Source organism: Heptranchias perlo, chromosome 35, assembly GCF_035084215.1.
Source record: "Heptranchias perlo isolate sHepPer1 chromosome 35, sHepPer1.hap1, whole genome shotgun sequence".
Lineage (NCBI taxonomy): Eukaryota > Metazoa > Chordata > Chondrichthyes > Hexanchiformes > Hexanchidae > Heptranchias > Heptranchias perlo.
Window position 1 is genome coordinate 9,466,216 of NC_090359.1, and position 20,300 is coordinate 9,486,515.

Below are 20,300 nucleotides of genomic sequence, written 5' to 3' on the forward strand. Positions count from 1 at the left end.
AAGATGTTTTTGGTGGTGGCATCGCGCTTGTACGTGGAGAAAATGGCGGAGGATCATACATTGAATGTGGAGGCTGGTGAGGTGGAAGGTAAGGACAAGGGGGACCCTATCATGGTTCTGGGAGGGAGGGAGGGGAAGGGGTAAGGGCAGAAGTGGAGTCAATAGGACCGACACAGTCGAGGGCCCAGTCAGCTGCAGTGGAGGGGAATCCTCGATTGAGGAAAAAGGAAGACATATCGGAAGCATTTGTGTGGATGGTGGCATCATCAGAACAGACACGACGGAGATGGAGAAACTGGGAGAACAGAATAGAGTCCTTACAGGAAGCGGGGTGGGATGAAGTGTAATCAAGGTAGCTGCTGCGGTCGGTGGCCTTATAACAGATATTGGTTGACAGACCATCCCCGGAAATGGAGATAGAGAAGTCGAGGAAGGGAATGGAAGGTTCAGAGATGGACCGTGTGAAGGCGAGGGGAGGGTGGAAATTGGAAGCGAACTTGATTGGGGCGAGAGCAGGAAGTGACATCGATGTACCAGAAAAAGAGGTGAGGGGAACAGAGTAGTACTGGAACAAAGAATCTTCCACGTATCCCCCAGAAAAAGTCAGGCATAGCTCGGACCCACATGAGTTCCCATAGTGACATCTTTCATTTGGAGAAAGTGAGTGGAGTCAAAGGAGAAGTTGTCCAAAGTAAGAACAAGTTCAGCCAGACGGAGGAGAGTGGTGGAGGATGGGGATAGGTTGGGCCTTCGTTCATGGAATAGGCGGAGGGCCCGCAGGCCGTCCTGTTGTGGGGGGTGGGGGTGGGGGGGGGGGGGGGGTGGTGGTGGAGGTGTAGACGGACTGGAAGTCCATGGTGAAAAAGAGATGGTTAGTGCCGGGGAACTGGAAATTGTTCAAGTGGCGCATGGAGTTGTAAGATTCGTGGAGATAGGTCGGAATAGGCTGGACGAGGGGAGAGAAAGTAGAGACAAACTAGGAAGAAATAATTATCCGGGGGCACGAACAGGCTGAGACGATGGATCTCCTGGGTCAGTTCTGCATGTGGATCTTGGAAGGAGTTAGAAGCGGGGTTGGGGGACAATGAGGTGGAGGCCTTGTGGAGGAAGATCTCCAGAGGAGATGAGGTCATTGACGGCCTGGGAAACTATGGCTTGATGTTCGGTGGTGGGATCACGCTCCAAGGGAAGGTAGGAGGAGGTATCGGAGAGTTGGCGTTCAGCCGCCGCTCGGTAGAGGTCTGTTCGCCTCACAACAACAAGAGCACCGCCATTGTCAGCAGGTTTAATGACAATGTCAGGGTTGGACCTGAGAGAACGGAGTGCTGCGAGTTCAGATGGAGGGAGGTTAGAGTGAGTGAGGGGAGTAAAGAAATTGAGCCGGCCGATGTCACGCTGGCAGTTCCCAATGGAAAGATCAAGAGAGGGTAAGAGGATAGAGGGAGGGGTCCAGGTGGAACGAGAAATCTGAAGATGGGAGACAGGGTCCGCTGTGCGGGGGGAAGACTCCTGGACAAAGAAATGGGCGCGGAGGTGAAGGCGACGGAAGAAGAGCTCAGCATCGTGTCGAGCTCGAAACCCATTGAGGTGGGGGCGTAAGGGGATGAAACTGAAGCCTTTGCTGAGGACTGACGTTCGGGGTCAGAGAGGGGAAGGTCAGAGGGAATGGTGAAAACACGACAAAGAGATTGGAGGGAGGGGTGGGGTCAGAGGAAAGTGAAGGGGAAGAAGGATCGGGAGGGTTGTTGGTATCTAAGAGTTGTTGAAACTTGCGGTCCTTGACACCTGAAAGGAAGGAAAAAAGTTTTTTGTTGAAGCGCCGGATGAGGCGAAGGATGAAATGGAACTGCGGACCAGGACAGCTCTGAAGTAGAGAGAGTCGGTGCTGCTGAAGAGAGAGTGTTTGATCAGGTTTCTACTGAAACTCACTTTCACAGACACATCTCCTTCCTCAGCAACTGTGTCCGGCTCCGACTTATTCCACGTGGATTCCAACTTAAATTCCACCCTTCATGTTTCGGATCCACCCATGATTCCAGATATCTCCATGATATTCAGCGTTCCTCCAACCACTGCTCCCGCCTCTTCCTGAGATCCACGCTCAACGCCACGCACCGCCACATGCTCACTCTCGACCTCTCTCTCCACGCATGGTTTTTATCCCATCCGCGCCATTATTGCATTTACCGTTTGATGTGTTGGTTCCTTCCTGATATTCATCCAGAAGTCCTGGGTTTCAGTCCAATCCGAAGCCACGGTGGATGAATTTTGCATTGCTCACTGAACTCTGCTCAAATCAGCAAAGTCCTGATTGGCGGCCGGAGGTGTTGCGAGTGTAAGATGTGAATAACGTGAGTATCAATCAAAGTGCACAATTTCTGTTTAATCTTCAACCTTTTCCAGTTCTGACGACGGATCATCGACCTGAAACGTTAACTCTGTTTCTCTGTCCACAGATGCTGCCTGACTTGTTGATTATTTACAACATTTTCTGTTTCTTTTTTCAAATTTCCAGCATCGGCAGTATTTTGCTTCTGATATCTCCTTCTGTGGTTGTGTCAAATTTTGTTTGAAAACGTGACTGTGAAGCCCCTTGGGATCTTTTGCTACCTTAAAGGAGCTTTATAAATACTACAGGTAGAGCAGTTCCAGTTGTGGTGTGGTGCCGTGATCGTATAGTGGTTAGTACTCTGCGTTGTGGCCGCAGCAACCTCGGTTCGAATCCGAGTCATGGCATCGTTTTTGTCTTCTGCCTCTCTTGCTCATCGAATGCAGTAATATATCAATCTTTAATACATGAAATAAAACCAAATATTCCATCAAATCCCAGCACTCTCACATGCCTGTACTTCATGTGCCGCAGTTCAAACCCGCCTGTTCAACCAGCTTTTTCTTCCTTCCACAGTCAATAGGCCGCCTTTACTTTCCTCCTTCCATTTCATGAACATTGCCGACTCTAACATTCACTTTCACGATCTTATGCCTTCAAGTTTGTTCTGCTCCGACCGCTGTTTCTATTGGGCACATGTCCCATTCGCGCCAATGTTCATTTGTGCCTTGAAATCAGTCGATACATTTCGATCTGCGTGACCGCTCGACAGACAAACACGACGAAAGCAGGGCTGGTCTCTGGAAAGACAGCCGCCCGATTGTTCACGAAATTTACTTGTGGAATCTTGTGATCCAGGGGATGGTAACTGAAGAACTGGTTTTTGTTTTGATGCTTGTTGGCTCTTTTCTCTCAGCAGTTGAGGTGCGTGAGCGACGGGCAGCGCGACAGAGCTGCGAATGGCGGTTGAAAGGTGCACATTTGGCAAGTTGGGGCGGTGCAGTAAGATCGGAAGTGTTCCGCCTTGATCTTAATAGTTCTGTTGAAGCGTGAGATTGAAGCGAGTCGAGGATAAATGTAAAGAGCGCCTGTGGGGAAAAAGGGGCGATTACAGGCCATGAGCAGAAGGTCTTTCAAATTCTCGTGGTGCAGGACGCTGTGTGTGGAAACAGCAGATTTTAAAGCGCGTGTGTCGGAAAGGAAAGTGCGATCTTGTGTGTGAAAAGAGCACAAGAAAGTTGTTCTTGAAGCTGCGTCCTTGAGGCAAATTGCAGGTTGTCAGGAAAACTGCTATAGTGAAAGCTCAAAAATAAACCCTGAAACTGCTGTCAACACTCAGCAGGTCAGACAGTATCTGTGGAGAGATACTCACTTTCCCAGGGCCTCATTGTGCATTGATTAATATTAAAGACCTGCACAAGATGGACGTGTTGCACCTCAACAAGGCTGGGACCAATTTCCAGGCAGGGAAGTTCCTCTTGACTGAACAGAGAGCAATGCCGGCCGTTTTTGGGCGTCAGCTATTTTCAATCTGTATTAACGACTTAGATGAAGGGACCGAGTGCAATGTGTCCAAGTTTGCTGACGATACAAAGATAGATAGGAAAGTAAGCTGTGAGGAGGACACAAAGTGTCTGCAAAGGGATATAGACAGGTTAAGTGAGTGGGCAAGAAGGTGGCAGATGGAGTATAATGAGGGGAAATGTGAGGTTATTCACTTTGATGGGAAGAATAGAAGAACAGAATATGTTTTAAATGGTGAGAAATCATTAAACGTTGGTGAAATTAAAAAGGAAAATAGGAAAGCAAAGAGAGGGCATGAAAAAATAGGCCTCTTGCGCATCCACGATTTTCATCGCTCCACCATTGGCGGCCGTGACTTCAACCGACTGGGCCCAAAGCTCTGGATTTCCCTCCCTAAACCTCCCGCCTCTCGACCTCTCTCTCCTCCCTTAAGACACTTAAAACCGACCTCACCTGTCCCAATATCTCCTTATTTGGCTCAGTGTCACATTTTGTTTGATAATCGCTCCTGTGAAGCGCCTTGGGACGTTTTACTCCGTTAAAGGCGCGATATAAATGCAAGTTGTTGTTGTTGTTGGGGTGGAGAAAGGGTTTTCTTTCTTTTTATCACTCTTTTCTATCTCTCGATTTCTTTCCTTTCTCGGACTCTGTTTTCCGGGTCTGTTTACTGACACACATTACAATCTGTGTCACTCGGTGTCTAACAATGTGAGGCAATGTGTTTTATTCCCGCTGTGTTATCTCTCTGGCCGTTTGCTGATAAATGTTTAACTCGCGGCCTGTTCCCGTTAATGGTCACAAGCAGTAACAGACAGACAGAGCGTGTCTGACCGCCCTGAGATGTGGAAAAGGCATCAGTTTAGGACAAATGCATCAAATCAAATGTTCATCGGGCACCGAGAGAGACAAAAACCAGAGAGAAAGGCAGAAGGAAATAGAGAAATAAAAGCTAAATACAGACATCCTTGATGTCTCTCTATTCCATCCCCAACCGTTCACTGTTGGGTAAAAATGTCAGTGCAAACAAATGTTCGAGAATCGGCCCAAAGAAGAAGAAACAAAATAACCCAAAACTGCCAAAACCCGGGATCGAACCAGGGACCTTTAGATCTTCAGTCTAACGCTCTCCCAACTAAGCTATTTCGGCCCCACCGCAAACTGATCTTTTGGTTCAGCCTCTTGGAATAAAATATAACCCCGGGTGGAATTGCCCCTCCCGCTCATTCCTCACTTCGGGAGAATGAGACCGACCATCAAGGAGAGATTTTCTGATCCTGTCGTTGAATCTCATTTATATTAAACATTCCTTGAACACTTTGCAGGGGGGATTCAGAGCTGGGGTTCGCCATGAACCAGCTTCCCCTCAATTCCCAGCTTTATCAGTGAAACGACCAACAAACGCTCGACAGAGCTCAGGTTATATTAATAATAAAAACAGAAAATGCGGGAAACACTCAGCAGGTCAGGCAGCATCTGTGGAGAGAGAAACATCCTTTCAGGTCGATGACCTTTCATCAGAACTCTCTCCACAGATGCTGTCTGACCTGCTGAGTATTTCCAGCATTTTCTGTTTTTACTTCAGATTTCCAGCATCTGCAGCATTTTGCTTTTGTTTTACAGCTTGTATTAATGTTCTGCTGATGATATCTTAATATTATCTTGTTTTTGGGCCACTTTAATCAGGTTCACGGACAAATTCTTCCATCATCCCTTCTCCCACATCGCTTCTCTCTCTCATTCATTCTTTTCTCCTTTCAATCCAGAAGAGGGCGGGAATCAGAGCTCACCCCCTGAACCCTCCGCACACAGACCCCCGTCTACCACCCCGTGTGATCCAAGAGACAATTCAATACATTACACTGTATGAACACAGAAAGCTGACACACCAGGGGAGATCGCACGGTGTTGGACACGGAGTGAAATAAACTGAAGTGTTTATAAAAAGTTACAGATCACAACCCGTGTCTCTGTCTCTCTCCACCATCCCGGCCTGTGCTGAGTGAGCTGATCTCAACTGGTGTGGTACTGAGTCCCACACAGAGCAGGATGGGCACATGTTCAATCTCCAGCCTGTACTGAGTTAGCTGATCTCACGAGGTGTGCTACTGAGCCCCGGAGCAAGAAAAGCCGAGGCTCAGTCCTCGGCCTGAGCTGAGTTACCTGGATTCACCCGTGTGGTACTGAGCCCCACAGGGCAAGTTGGATCCCCGGCCTGTGATATGTTAGTTCATCTCACTATAATTTATTAAGGAGGTCAAGGTCTTGGAGAGGATGGAGAGGAGATTTTCAGAATTATACCAGGGATGGGGTTTAGTTGTGTGGAGAGAATCGAGAACCTGGGATTGTTCTGCTTCGAGCAATGAAGGTTAAGGGTAGAAGTAATCCACGTGTTCAAAATTAAGAGGGGTTTTGATCGAGTAAATAAGGAGAAACTGCACGCACTGGCTAAGGTGCCTGTCTACCTCATACGTTGCAGGAAAGGATGCCCCGGAGCATGGTACATTGGCGAGACCGTGCAGACACTGCGACAACGGATGAACGGGCACCGCACAACAATCGCCAGACAGGAGGGTTCCCTCCCAGTCGGGGAACACTTCAGCAGTCAAGGACATTCAGCCTCCGATCTTCGGGTAAGCGTTCTCCAAGGCGGCCTTCGAGACACACGACAATGCAAAATCGTCGAGAAGAAATTGATAGCCAAGTTCCGCACCCATGAGGATGGCCTCAACCGGGATCTTGGGTTCATGTTGCGCTACATGTAACCCCACCGCGGCGGGGGGGGGGGGGGAAGAGAAAAAAAAAACTTATCTGTTTTTAATACAACTGGCCATTCTTTGTCTCTCTCTCTGTCTCTTTTTTTCCCCGGGATGAGGGGGCGGACATATGAGGAGAGGTTGAGTAGATTGGGACTCTACTCATTGGAGCTCAGAAGAATGAGAGGCGATCTTATTGAAACATATAAGATTGTGAAGGGGCTTGATCGGGTGGATGCGGTAGGGATGTTCCCAAGGATGGGTGAAACTAGAACGAGGGGGCACAATCTTAGCATCAGGGGCTGCTCTTTCAAAACTGAGATGAGGAGAAACTTCTTCACTCAGAGGGTAGTAGGTCTGTGGAATTTGCTGCCCCAGGAAGCTGTGGAAGCTACATCATTAAATAAATTTAAAACAGAAATAGAGAGTTTCCTAGAAGTAAAGGGAATTAGGGGTTATGGGGAGCAGACAGGAAATTGGATATGAATTCAGATTTGAGGTTAGGATCAGATCAGCCATGATCTTATTGAATGGCGGAGCAGGCTCGAGGGGCCGATTGGCCTACTCCTGCTCCTATTTCTTATGTTCTTATGTTCTTATGTCTTTGTAATCTGACCGCTTGCGTATTCAGTGGTCTTGGGTGTAATGTTCCCCTGTCTGAACACCATCCATGCAGAGGTGTGATAACAGGCAGTTGGAAAGATTATCTGTAATCGCCAGGCATTGTTCTGTTACTATACATGCGGAGCTTTTATGGAAACCTTCACACACCTGACGAAGGAGGAAAGCTCCGAAAGCTTGTGATTTTCAATTAAAACTGTTGGACTATAACCTGGTGTTGTAAGATTCCTTACATTTGTCCACCCCAGTCCATCACCGGCATCTCCACATCATATATTCTTTCAGTTCTGGTATCATACTTGTGAATCTTTTTTGCATCCTCTCCAATGCCTCTATATCCTTTCTATAATATGGAGACCAGAACTGTGACCAGTACTCCATGTGTTCTATAAGCGTTTAACATAACTTCTCAGCTTTTGAATTCTTTCCCTCTAGAGATGAACCCCAGTGCTTGATTTGCCTTTTTATGGCCTTATTAATCTGCGTCACTACTTTTAGTCATTTGTGTATCTGTACCCCTAGACCATTTGGTCCTCCATCCAATTTGGACTTTTATTATCCAAGTAGTGTGAGGCCTCCTTATTCTTCCTACTGGTAGATGCCAGTGTTGTCGATGTAGTGGAACAGCTTGGCTGGTTCTGCAACACGTTTTCAGCTGGGATGTTGTTGGGGCACATAGTTTTACTGTGTCCAGTGCGTTCATCCGTGACTTGATATCTTGTTGAGTGAATCGAATTGGCTGAAGACTGGCATTTGTGATGGTGGGGACCTCAGGAGGAGGCTGAGAAGGATCATCCCTTTGGTGCTTCTTGCTGAAGATGGCTGCGAACACTTCAGCCTTGTCTTTTGCACTCACATACTGCGCTCCACCACCTTTGAGGATGGGGATGTTCAGGGAGCCTCTGCGTCCCGTTAATTTCTTAATTCTCCGCCACCATTTTTGACTGGATATGGCAGGACTGCAGAATTTGGACCAGATACATTGGTTATGGGATCATTTAGCTCTGTCTATCGCCTACTGATTCCGCTGTTTAGCATGTAGTCCTGTGTTGAAGCTTCACCAGGTTGACATCTCATTTTCAGCTACACCTGATGCTGATCCAGAGATGCACTTCTACACTACTCATTGAACCAGGGTTGGCTTGATGGTGATGGAGGAATGAGAGATATGCCGGGACATGAGGTTACGGATTGTGGTGGATTAAAATTCTGCTGCTGCCAATGGCAAAACAGTGCCTCGTGAATGCCCAGTTATGAGCTGCTAGATCTGTTCTTAATCTTTCCTATTTAGCAAGTTGAGAATGTCACATGACACGATGGAGGGCTTCCTCGTTGGGACCTGGTCTCCACAAGGACTGTGCGGTGGTCACTCCCACCAATACTGTCATGAACAGATGCATTGGTGACAGGTGGATTGGTGAGGACGGTGTCAAGTAGATTGTTACCTTATGTTGTTTCTGTCACTAACTGTCACAAGCCCAGTCTAGTAGCTATATCCTTCAGGATTCTGCCAGCTCTGTCAATGGTGGTTTTACTGAGCCACTTTTGTTGACTGACATTGAAATCCCCACCCAAAGTATATTCTGTGCTTCCTCCAAGTGGTGTTCAACATGGAGGAGAACTGATTCATCAGTTGAGGCGAGGTGATAGGTGATAGTCAGCAAGAGGTTTTCTTGCCCATGTTTGACCTGAGGCCTTGAGACTTCATGTGGTCCAGACTCAATGTTGAAGAATTCCAGGGTCACTCGCACCACACTGTATATCCACTTCTGGTGGGTCAGACCTGCCGGTGGGAGAGGATGTACCCAAGGATGATGATGGGACTTTTGCTGATAGCTTTGATTCTGTAAGATTGACTAGAATGTGGGACTGCTGTCCCAACTTTGGCACCAGTCCCCAGATGTTGGAAGAGTTTTCATGGTCGACTGGGCTGGGTGTGCCTTTGTCATGTCCGAATTCGATGCTTGGGAGGCAGCCAAGTGGTCCGTCCGATTTTATTCTTCTCAGCCTTTTTTTGTAGCGGTTTGATTCAACTGAGTGTCTTGCTTGGCCATTTCAGAGGGCAGTTCATCATCACGTATAGGCCAGACCGGTAAGCACGGCAGGTTTCCTGCCCTAAACGACAATAGTGAACCACTTCGGATAACCTGACAGCTTCGTAGTCACTTTTTGTTCCAGGTTAATTTTGTTTTTTTCCATTTAAACTGAATTACAATTCACAAACTACCAGTGGCGATAGAGGGAATAGTCGGACCAGGCTGGCAATGGGAGAACAGAAAATTCAAGGAGAACTTTCACATTGGTGAACTGAGTTTCGATATTTTTTGCACGGTGTGCTTGTGGTTTCAATCTTCATTTAATATACTTAACTTAGAAATTGTGGCTCTGCCTTTGTACAATTCACTGTTCCAAAAGGTTACTCAGCTGGTCGATGTGTAATGTTCCGTCACCTTAATGAGTGTGATAGTCAAAGGTCAGATGGGACCAAAACCTGTTTGTTCAAGAGTCTGTAAGTAATATCAGCAGATATGCGATTTAATTGTCTCATGAGAGGTTTACTTAAACTATAAGTATCTCGCTGCTTTAACTTCGTTACCTGACATTGAAGTCCGCATACCTCTTTACAGCATCGAAATTAATCGTCTCCACAGAGAAATGCATGTGCCTGCAATTGCGGAGACAGAAGCAGTTTATTACCCTATTCTCGCAGCAATTGGGTTACCTGGTAGGTCATTATCAGCACGTATGGTGTAAGTTACAGAACATTGAACTATTTCAACGCTGAGTCTGGTAAACATGGAATGTTATTTTGCAAAGTTTTGTGATACAGCGAAAACTTTCATTCTTATCCCATTGGTCAATGCACCGAGTAACTCACCCTCGCTCTGTGCTGAACTGTCGAGTCTGGGGTCTAAATGTGTCCTTGGTGCTCCCTGGCCAGGCAGGGGTAAAACAGGCAGGGCGCACAGTCCTGAGTGTAATCCACTGCCTCCTGGTGAAAGCGCGCCTGTTGTGGAGATCGGGTGAGGAAGGACCGGGTGAGATTGTCGTGTTTCCCGAGGACCGATCGCCTGGGGTTCCGGAGAGCAGATTGCGGCTGTGTATCCCGGCATGAGTCAGTGTCTTCAGGATAGAAGGACAGGGAACAAACGGAATACGCATCAGATAAATAAAACATGTGACAGAAACTGTCCTCCTGAGTTGAAGGTACAATCTTGTATTCCCATCAAATGTTCCTCTCAGATCGTAATTATATTCCTGCAATGACTTTACAGGATTTTTATGCATTTGATGTTTAAAGTATTGTAAGGGCTAGTTGAAAAAAGGTGACTGTAGGAATAAACGGATCATTCTCAGGTTAGCAGGCTGTAACTTGTAGGGTGTCACAAGGATCAGTGCTTGGGCCACAGCTATTTTCAATCTATATGAATGACTTAGATAAGGGACCGAGTGTAATGTATCCAAGTTTGCTGTCGATACAAAGCTCGGTGGGAAAGTAAGCTGTGAGGAGGACACAAAGAGTGAGCAAAGGGAGATGGATAGGTTAAGTGAGTGGGCAAGAAGGTGGCAGATGGAGTATAATGTGGGGAAATGTGAGGTTATTCACTTTGGTAGGAAGAATAGAAAAACAGATTTTTTTTTAAATGATAAAAAACTATTAAATGTAGATGTTCGGAGGGATTTGTGTGTCCTTGTACACAAAACACAGAAAGTTAACATGCAGTTACAGCAAGCAATTGGGAAGGCAAATGGAATGTTGGTCTTTATTGCAAGGGGTTGGAGTACAAGAGTAAGGAAGTCTTGCTGCAATTGTGCAGGGCTTTGGTGAGACCACACCTGGATACTGTGTACAGTTTTGGTCTCCTTACCGAAGGAAGGATATACTTGTCTTCGAGGGGATGCAATGAAGAAAAGAAAGAAAGTCTTGCATTTACCTAACGCCTTTCCCGACCTGCCAAAGCGCTTTACAACCAATAAAGTACTTTTGAAGTGTGGTTGCTGTTGTAATGTAGGAAACACAGCAGCTAATTTGCTCATAGCACAGTCCCACAAATAGCCATGTGATAATCACCAAATGATTTGATTTTTTAGTGATGTTGGTTGAAAGGCAGTATCTACTGACAGAGCAACACCCTCAGTCTGACACTGGAAGATCGGCCGAGATTGTTGGTGCAACTTTCGTGGAGTGGGGCTTTGAACCCACCACCATTTGACTCAGAGGCGAGAGTGCTACCAACTGAATTACAGCTTATAAATAGAAGGTTCGCTCGATTAATTCCTGGGATGAGAGGGTTGTGAGGAGCGATTGAGTAGAATGGACCTATAATCTCTGGAGTTTGGGAGATTGAGAAGTGATCTCATTGAAATATGTAAGATTCTGAGAGGGCTTGACAGGGTCGAGGCTGAGAGGCTGTTTCCCCAGGCTGAAGAGTCTAGAACTAGAGAGCATTGTCTCAGGATAAGGAGTCAGATATTTAAGACTGAGATGAGGAGGAATTTCTTCACTCCAAGGGTTGTGAATCTTTGGAATTCTCTACCCCAGTAGGCTGTGGATGCTGAGTCATTGAATATATTCAAAACTGAGATCGATAGATTTTTAGATTCCAAGAAAATGAACCGGGCGGGAAAGTGGAGTTGAGGTCGAAGATCAGCCATGATCTTATTGAATGTCGGAGCAGGATCGAGGGGCTGGATGGCCTACTCCTGCTTCTATTGCTTATGTTCTTATGTACTTATGTACTAATGACTGCATGCTGCTGCCCATGTATGTTATTGTGGAGAGTGGGGGAAACCAGACTTGGCATTAGTTCGAGAGGGGTTTAGCTGGAGAACATGAATGAGAGTTGGTGGTGATTTGTTCTTACATAGTGCGGCTTCTGGGATCCATCTCTTAGAATCATAGAGTAGTTACAGCACAGAGGAGGCCATTCAGCCCATCAAGCCGGTGCCGGCTCTTTGTAAGAGCAATCCAGTTTGTCCCATTTCCCCGCAGCCCTGCAATTTTCTTTCCTTTCAAGTATTTATCCAATTCCTTTTTGAAAGAATTGTGCACATATATCCCCAGATCTCTCCGTTCCTGCACCTCCTTTAGAATTGTACCATTTAGCTTATATTTCCTCTCCTTATGCTTCCTGTCAAAATGTATCACTTCGCAATTCTCTGCATTAAATTTCATCTGCCATGTCCCGCCCATTCCACCAGCCTGTCTGCCTAATTTACGGGAAATTATCTTGTCGCCTTTCACTTTCATAGTTGGTGACGTCCTGCCCCGTGGACCTCCCAGTGTCGGAATCGACTGAATAAACTTAATCTCAAGGGTCACAAGTGAGGACTCAGCTGTCGGGTGAGGGATCCCGGGGCCACCGTCACCCGAAAGGAACCTCCCAGAATGAGCTGCCCCTTCGGAACAGGAGGCAGAAGCCAAGGGGCAAAACCAATAAATAAACACAATCATAGCCCATGTACATCGGTTAAACTGAGAGCTCATTGATCAGCCCGGTTGGTGATTTCACTGTTTCTGTCTCTCTCTTTCTCTCAGTGAACTTGCTGGCGATTGTGATCCTGTCCCGTGGAAAGTGCGGCCTCTCCAAATGTATCACTCGCTACCTGGTGGCCATGGCGACGGCGGATCTCCTGGTGATTGTCTGTAATGTGATCTTATATCGGATTGCTCATCTTTTTTGGGGGGACACTTTCCTGCTCTACACTCCTGTTTGCAGATTCATTCTCTTCCTGGCTCCGACTGCCACAGACAGTTCTGTTTGGTTAACGGTCGCTTTTACCTTTGATCGTTTTGTAGCCATTAGTTGTCAGAAGCTGAAAACAAAATATTGCACCGAGAAAACTTCACTTGTGATTATCGTGACTTTGAGCGCGCTGTTCGGTTTAAAGAACATTCCCCGGCCCTTCGTGTATGTTCCGTATCCGTATGTAACAATTAACAATATACCGTGGGGTTGCCTTGTATCATCACAGTTTTATATTCTACCCACATGGATCGCATTTTCTTGGATTGAACAGCTGTTAACCCCGTTGCTTCCATTCTGTTTGATTTTATTGTTTAATGCTCTCACCGTCAGACGCATTTTAGTGGCCAGTCGGGCCCGAAGGAGCCTCCGGGACCTCAGCAATGGTGAGAATGACAAGGACCCTGAGATGAAGAACCGCAGAAGGTCCATCGTTTTACTTTTTGCCATATCCGGCAGTTTTCTCCTGCTCTGGATGACAACGGTCGTATATTTTTTATATTATCGAATTTCAGGTGTCTTTCACCGCCGATCTTTGTTTAACCCTTTTGCAACCTTCGAACAAGCGGGAATTCTGCTTCAGCTTCTGAGTTCCTGCACGAACACGGCCATTTACACAGTGACCCAGAGTAAGTTCAGAGAGGAGCTGCTCAATGTGATTAAATATCCGTTTACTCTAATTGGTAAATTGGTCAAATGAGGAAAACGGCTGAAGTGAAGCTGGAACTGACTTCCCAACATCACAACTCAATTCCAGATCACAATTATCACCTCAATTTACCAAAGGGACTCAGCATCAGGGCCATCGATATCTCCTTTCAACACATTTCTTCTCAAAAGTTAGATCAAAATTTAATTTTACAGCAGCCGACAAAAAATGAGCAAAAGCAACAGACAGTAACATTATCAAAACATGTTCCTGTATTCAGATCATTTTTTAAACACATCCTCAGGGAGTCTGACCCGAAATGTAATTGTCCGGAGGAAGGGCTGTGAATTAGCGACTGGATATTAGTTTCCACCGGACCGGACTAATAATCGAGCCCCGCCTACAGCATCTGTGGGGTTAATTCTCTCTTTTAACTATTTCTGGGCCCCCTTAAAACATTCCTGTAACTCCGTGTCTGTGATATTTTAACAGCCGTTGGTCCTCAATAGTCTGGGAATCACTGATGGTTTTTTTTTCTGCCTTCTCCCGGATTCAGGAGGCAGGCAAGGGCTGTCGTTTTGCTCTGCTCAGACCTCCACTCAGCTCGGTTCTGAAGTGTTTACTGGAAGTGCAGTCAGAATGACGCTTGATTTTTTTTGAGTTTTTTTGTGTTTTTTGGCCCCCCTTTTACAAGAAGCGGGGTTTAGGGTGTGTTCATGTGCAGAAAAACCAAACAACCCAAAATAAGTGTCAAATTTAAATTTTATTATTTCGGTCCCTCCCACTCTGTCCCGATCCACTTTCTCTCTGTGCCTGGCCCTGTTGTCTGCAATTTTGCTGACCCGTTTTCTACACAATCCCCTCATTTTGCCCCGTTCCTGGATCTCTCTGTCTGCCGTCCACCCCTCTCTGTTTAAGTTGCTCCCTTTCTTTATCCACCCTCCCTCTCTCCATATATTCCATTTCTCTGTCTCTCCACATCCCTCCCTCTCCCTACCCGTCTCTCTCTATATATTCCATTTCTCTGCCTTTAACTGCAGCTGCCACCTATTTGTTCACTCCACTCCATGGTTGATGTTCAGAGATTATGAGGGTGATTTTAAAACGGAGCCGGGAAAGGGGCGGGTCAATTTGAGGTCAGGAAACCCATGAGTACGGGTTTCCGTGACATCCTTAAGATTTTGACGAAAGGACATCTTTTATTTTTTTTGTTTCCCGTCTGACTGACCGGTTGATTGACAGGCTGGTCTCAGTGGGACGGGAAACCAGCCAGGGAGAGGACGTCTTCAGGTAAGTCTTTGTTTGCATGGATGGGGGGCACGGGGCATGGATGGGCATAGGTGGGCACGGGGGTCGCAAGTCATGTGGGATGGGATCGGGGGTCATTGCAGGGGTCAGCAATCATTGAGGGGAATGTCGGGGGTCGGAGGGGGACGATCGGGGTCGGGGGTCTGGGATCGGGGGAGGGGTGTCGGTGCAGGTAGGCTTGTTGGGCCTGGGGGAAGCACTCCTGCTCCTCAGGGCCCACAAGCTGTGCCTTTCTAGGCACCTACCTGTGACTCTCGGGCCTTCTCACCTCCTTTCACGAGGAGTAAAACAGAAGGCCCAGGAATCCGGCCCCCCCGGGGTTGAAATCGGGAATTAGTAAAAAATGGATGCGTGAAGCCTCCTTGAAAGGTTATGAGGCCCGACCCGCCCCCTGGGAGTGGGTTGGTCGCCCGCCCCCGTGAAAACGGGAAATGGGCGGGTTGGAGACAGGTCTGAAATGGTGGCAATTTTCAATGCACCCCCGCCCCCAACCCACCCGTTCTTTACTTTTAAAATCGAGCCCTATATTTTCAGGCTGGTGATACATCAACACAAGTTGCTCAGTTTCCATTAAACTTTGTGGACAGTCAGTTGCAATTGTACTCACAGGGCCTAGGTTCATTATTCACGAACTAAGCAAAGATATGCTCTGCATATTAGAAGATTAAATGAGTGAAGTTTTGTTACTATTATTATTAATTCTAAGGAAGGTGATGCGGCCCCAACACCCCAATAGCACCGACATTTTCACCAGTTTGACACTGATTCACTTTTAACACCAGCCATGCTGCAGCCTATCTTACATAGAATGTATGGCACAGAAATAGGCCATTCCCCACAACAGGTCTATGCCGGTGTTTATGCTCCACACAAGCCCCCTCCCTCCCTGCTTCATCTAACCCTATCAGCATATTCTTCTATTCTTCTCTCCCTCATCTGCTGATCGAGCTTCTCCTTAAATGCATCTCTGCTATTCGCCTCAACTACTCCTTGTGGCAGCAAGTTCCACATTCGAATCACTCTCTGGGTAAATAGGTTTCTCCTGAATTCCCTATTGGATTTATTAGTGACTATCTTATATTTATGGCCCCCAGTTCTGGTCTCCCCCGCAAGTGGAAATATCTTCTCTACGACTCCTCTATCAAACCCTCTCATGATCTTAAAGATCTCCATCAGGTCAGCTCTCAGTCTTCTCTTTTCTCAAGAAAAGAGCCCCAGCCTGTTCAATCTTTCCTGTTAGGGATAACCTCTCGGTTTTGGGATCATCCTCGTAAATCTTTTTTTCACCTACTCTATAGAGTGCCTCTATATTATTTTTATAATATGGAGACCAGAACTGTTCACAGTACTCCAAGTGTGGTCTAACCAAGGTTCTATATAAGTTTAACATAACTTCTCTGCTTTTCAATTCTATCCCTCTAGAAATGAACCCCAGTGTTGGTTTGCTTTTTTAATGGCCTTATTAACCTGTGTTGTTACTTTTAGTGATTTGTGTATCTGTACCCCTCGACGCCTCTGCTCCTTTACCCCATTATTGAAGCAGTGGCCCACTTATTCTTCCCATCATAATTTAAAACCTCACACTTATCTATATTGAGATTCATTTGCCAGTTACACGCCCATTGTGCAAATTTATTTATATCTTCCTGTATTATGTCACACTCCTCCTCAGTATTAACTATACCCACCAGTTTGGTGTTGTCCGCAAATTTTGAAATTATACTTCCAATTCCCAAGTCCAAATCGTTTATATAAATGGTGAAGACAGTGGTCCCAGCACCAATCCCTGTGATTCACCACTCAGAACTTTTGCCAGTCTGAGTAACTACCTTTAACACTTACTCTCTGTTTTCTGTTTTGTACCCAGCTTGCGAATAATTCTGCTCTTCGTCCTGACTCCACATGCTCTGATCTTATCTGAGTGAGATCATTAATTAAATACAATATTTGCGGTGGGCCCATTCCCAGTAAGTAATGGATTGATGCTGCCCAGACTGATTTTATGTGGGATCCTTACAAGCAGCAGGTGAAACAGATTTACCTCCTGTCAGTGTGGGCTGTATTCAAACACAGGCATTGGAGGCTGAAATTACCAACATCAAGCCCACAGGAACCCACAGACACCTCCATAAGAACAGAAACGTGCACGGTAATCGTATAAAATACAACAAGAGAAATGGATTGTGTGTCACAACAAACTATTGGGGCACAGAAGTATGTGATGTGGACACAACATTAACAATCCTTCGTGTTCGATTGGAAGGATTCCCCCATTGTGCAGCGATGAGGCTTTCTGCCAAAGTCATTTGACAGAACACCTCATCGCCAGAGCTTTCAAACAAGCACCAAGACGTAGCTTAGCTGGTGGTGAGAAGGGCCCTTCCCACCAGATCCTTCATGCACTCCCGACCTCTCAGTGCCACCGTGCGCTGTCCCCAAGGAAGTTGCGATGGGGACGAGACCGTCACCCATCTCCTCCTGGAATGTCCCTTTGCAAAGAAGATCTGGAGAGAGATGCAGTGGTATCTGTCCAGGTTCATACATACGAATTAAGAGCAGGAGTAGGCCATTCAGCCCCTCGAGCCTGCTCTGCCATTTGATAAGATGATGGCTGATCTGATTGTGACCACAACCCTACTTTCCCGTGTACCTACGATAACCTTTGACTCCCTTGTTAATCAGGAATCTATATAACTTAGCCATAAAAATATTCAATGACCCTGCCTCCGCTGCTCTCTGGAGAAGGGAGTTCCACAGACTCACGACCCTCTGAGAGAAAAATTTCTCCTCATCTCCATCTTAAATGGGAGACCCCTTATTTTTAAACTGGTTCTAGTTTCTCCCACAAGGGAGCAGTTCTGTGACACATGATTCTGTGCTTTATGGGCTGTTACCAGGGAAGCACTCCGAGACAGATATCAACTGCTACTGGAAGACCATCAACTCGGTGAAATATGCCTTTTGGTCTGCCCGAAATTTGCTGGTCTTCCAGCGCAAGGAGCTGTCCTCGACCGAGTGTTGCAGACTGGCACATTCCAAGGTCCAGGTCCACGTGCTCAGGGATGCACTGAAGCTGGGTGCGGCCGCCGCAAAGGCTCTGTGGGGAAAGGCTATTGTTTCGAGCTCTCCCACAATTGTAAACCGAGGGGCTGCAATCAGGGAAAACCCACCTCGGGCAGAATGTAAAATACAAATTTATGTAATGAAATGTAATGTCATAGAGTCATAGAGTCATACAGCACGGATAGAGGCCCTTCGGCCCATCGTGTCCGCGCCGGCCATCAGCCCTGTCTACTCTAATCCCATATTCCAGCATTTGGTCCGTAGCCTTGTATGCTATGGCATTTCAAGTGCTCATCCAAATGCTTCTTGAATGTTGTGAGGGTTCCTGCCTCCACAACCCTTTCAGGCAGTGAGTTCCAGACTCCAACCACCCTCTGGGTGAAAAAGTTCTTTCTCAAATCCCCTCTAAACCTCCCGCCTTTTACCTTGAATCTATGTCCCCTTGTTTTCGAACCCTCAACGAAGGGAAAAAGCATCCTATCTGTGCCCCTCATAATTTTGTACACCTCAATCATGTCCCCCCTCAGCCTCCTCTGCTCCAAGGAAAACAAACCCAATCTTCCCAGTCTCTCTTCATAGCTGAAGCGCTCCAGCCCTGGTAACATCCTGGTGAATCTCCTCTGCACCCTCTCCAAAACGATCACATCCTTCCTGTAGTGTGGCGACCAGAACTGCACACAGTACTCCAGCTGTGGCCGAACCAGTGTTTTATACAGCTCCTGTAATGATTCATTACAGGAGCTGTATAATTCATTACAGATTCATTACTACCTGTAATGAATCTGTAATCAATAAGCTTATTGATTGTAATGCAATAAGGCACCCTCGAGTGTCATGAACTGTAATTATGAACAATGTGTAACTGTATTGTTGGAATCATAATTGAACTGTACTTTATGTATCTTGCAAAAAGTATATTCTGTATTGTGTATGTTTGAAATGTGATGACAACTGTATTGTATGTATTGTTACAAATTTTATGAATAAGTATATTTTTTGAAAAAAAAATCTGTTCTTATCAGTTTAATATCTGATACGTCCCCTATCTGGGGACCCTATATTAATTTGATTTTTGGAACAGGGAGATGGAATCGGGGCTTGCTCCGTCCACAAGCTGATCTGAACCCTAAACTGATCCATTATCCTAAACGGACTCAGAATATTAAAATACGGCAAATCCTAAACAGACCTGAAACACCAAGCAGACCTGGAAACCCGACCTGGCCCAGAACCCTAGCTGACTCCACTGGTTCACTTGTTAGTTCTGTAGTTTGTTTAAGGCTCTTCTGCTGTTTTTAGGTATGATGTAATGTTAGGGGTCATTGAGATCAGTCTGTGAGGATCAGTCTTTGCCGGGGTCCTGTGGAATATTTTGCAGTGCTGGGTGTTTTTGGATGTGTGGAGAATGTTAGTCTTGAGGGTCCTGAGTTAATTGGAGCTCTTGTGGTCAGTTTGTGTGGAGTATGTTACAACCAGATACTGAGCCAGAAACTCAAAACAACACAGAATCTCAAATTGACCAAACTAACCCAGAATATAAAACTGAACTGGGACCCTGAACCAATCCCAATTCTAAAGTGACCAACTCATGTAAAATGAATTATAAACATAAAGAAAAGCCAAGAACCCAAATTTGTGTTGAAACTGAAAACAAGCCCAGAATCCAAGATTGAACCAAAGTCTTACACTGATTCATCAGCCTAAAAATATTCAATGCATGAAACATATCTCGAACCCAGAATGAACCCACATGACGAGGCTGACACCGAAGGCTGAGCGTCAGGGATTTCTACAATCCCTCAGTGTTGGCATCAGTCTGGGCGTGTTGAGTCATCAGAGATCGTTGTCTATGTTTGTTGTTCTGTGTCAGTTTGTGGGTGTTGTGGTTTGGGGTTTCTCTGCTCAGTATTGCGGTAATGTGCACTGTTTAAGGTCCATTTACAGATGCTGTGGTTTGCTGTGACAGTGCAGTTATCATTTTACAGGAGGCAGAAGCCCAACGTGTGATGCCATCGTTAGCTTTGGGTGTTTGATCAATGTGTGGATGGTGAGGTAAGTGTGTGGGGACTGGGTCAGTTTCTGGGTATTGTGTTTTTTTGCGGATGATGTGATCGGTTTGGGGCGTATTGTGGACAGCTTTAGGATGCTGACTCATTTGGGGAGATGGGATAGTCAGTCATTGAACACTGCCTCAGTTATGGTCCCTGAACACAGTTTGCAGTACCAGAGTCAGTTTCAGGGTGCTGTGGTCAGTTTCAGAGATACATGGTATTAGCTTGAGGTGCTGTATTAGCTTGAGGTGCTGG

At 46.3% G+C, this 20,300-nt stretch overlaps 1 protein-coding gene, 2 non-coding genes and 1 pseudogene across 3 annotated transcripts; 3 read left to right on the top strand and 1 right to left on the bottom strand.

Annotated features, from left to right (window-relative positions):
- The first annotated feature begins 3 nt into the window (after positions 1-3).
- On the top strand, positions 4-13,674 carry LOC137302221 (probable G-protein coupled receptor 139). The gene is made up of 3 exons (XM_067971877.1): positions 4-88; positions 9,855-9,977; positions 12,767-13,674. The coding sequence occupies exons 1-3, from the start codon at positions 4-6 to the stop codon at positions 13,672-13,674; spliced, it is 1,116 nt and encodes a 371-aa protein (XP_067827978.1).
- On the top strand, positions 2,665-2,736 carry trnah-gug (transfer RNA histidin (anticodon GUG)). Its single transcript has one exon. It is a non-coding gene; the product is annotated as a tRNA-His (tRNA).
- trnaf-gaa (transfer RNA phenylalanine (anticodon GAA)) lies at positions 4,928-5,000 on the bottom strand. The gene has a single exon. It is a non-coding gene; the product is annotated as a tRNA-Phe (tRNA).
- A 5,309-nt stretch (positions 13,675-18,983) lies between the features above and the next one.
- Positions 18,984-19,161, top strand: LOC137302606 (U2 spliceosomal RNA; annotated as a pseudogene).
- Positions 19,162-20,300: the final 1,139 nt, after the last annotated feature.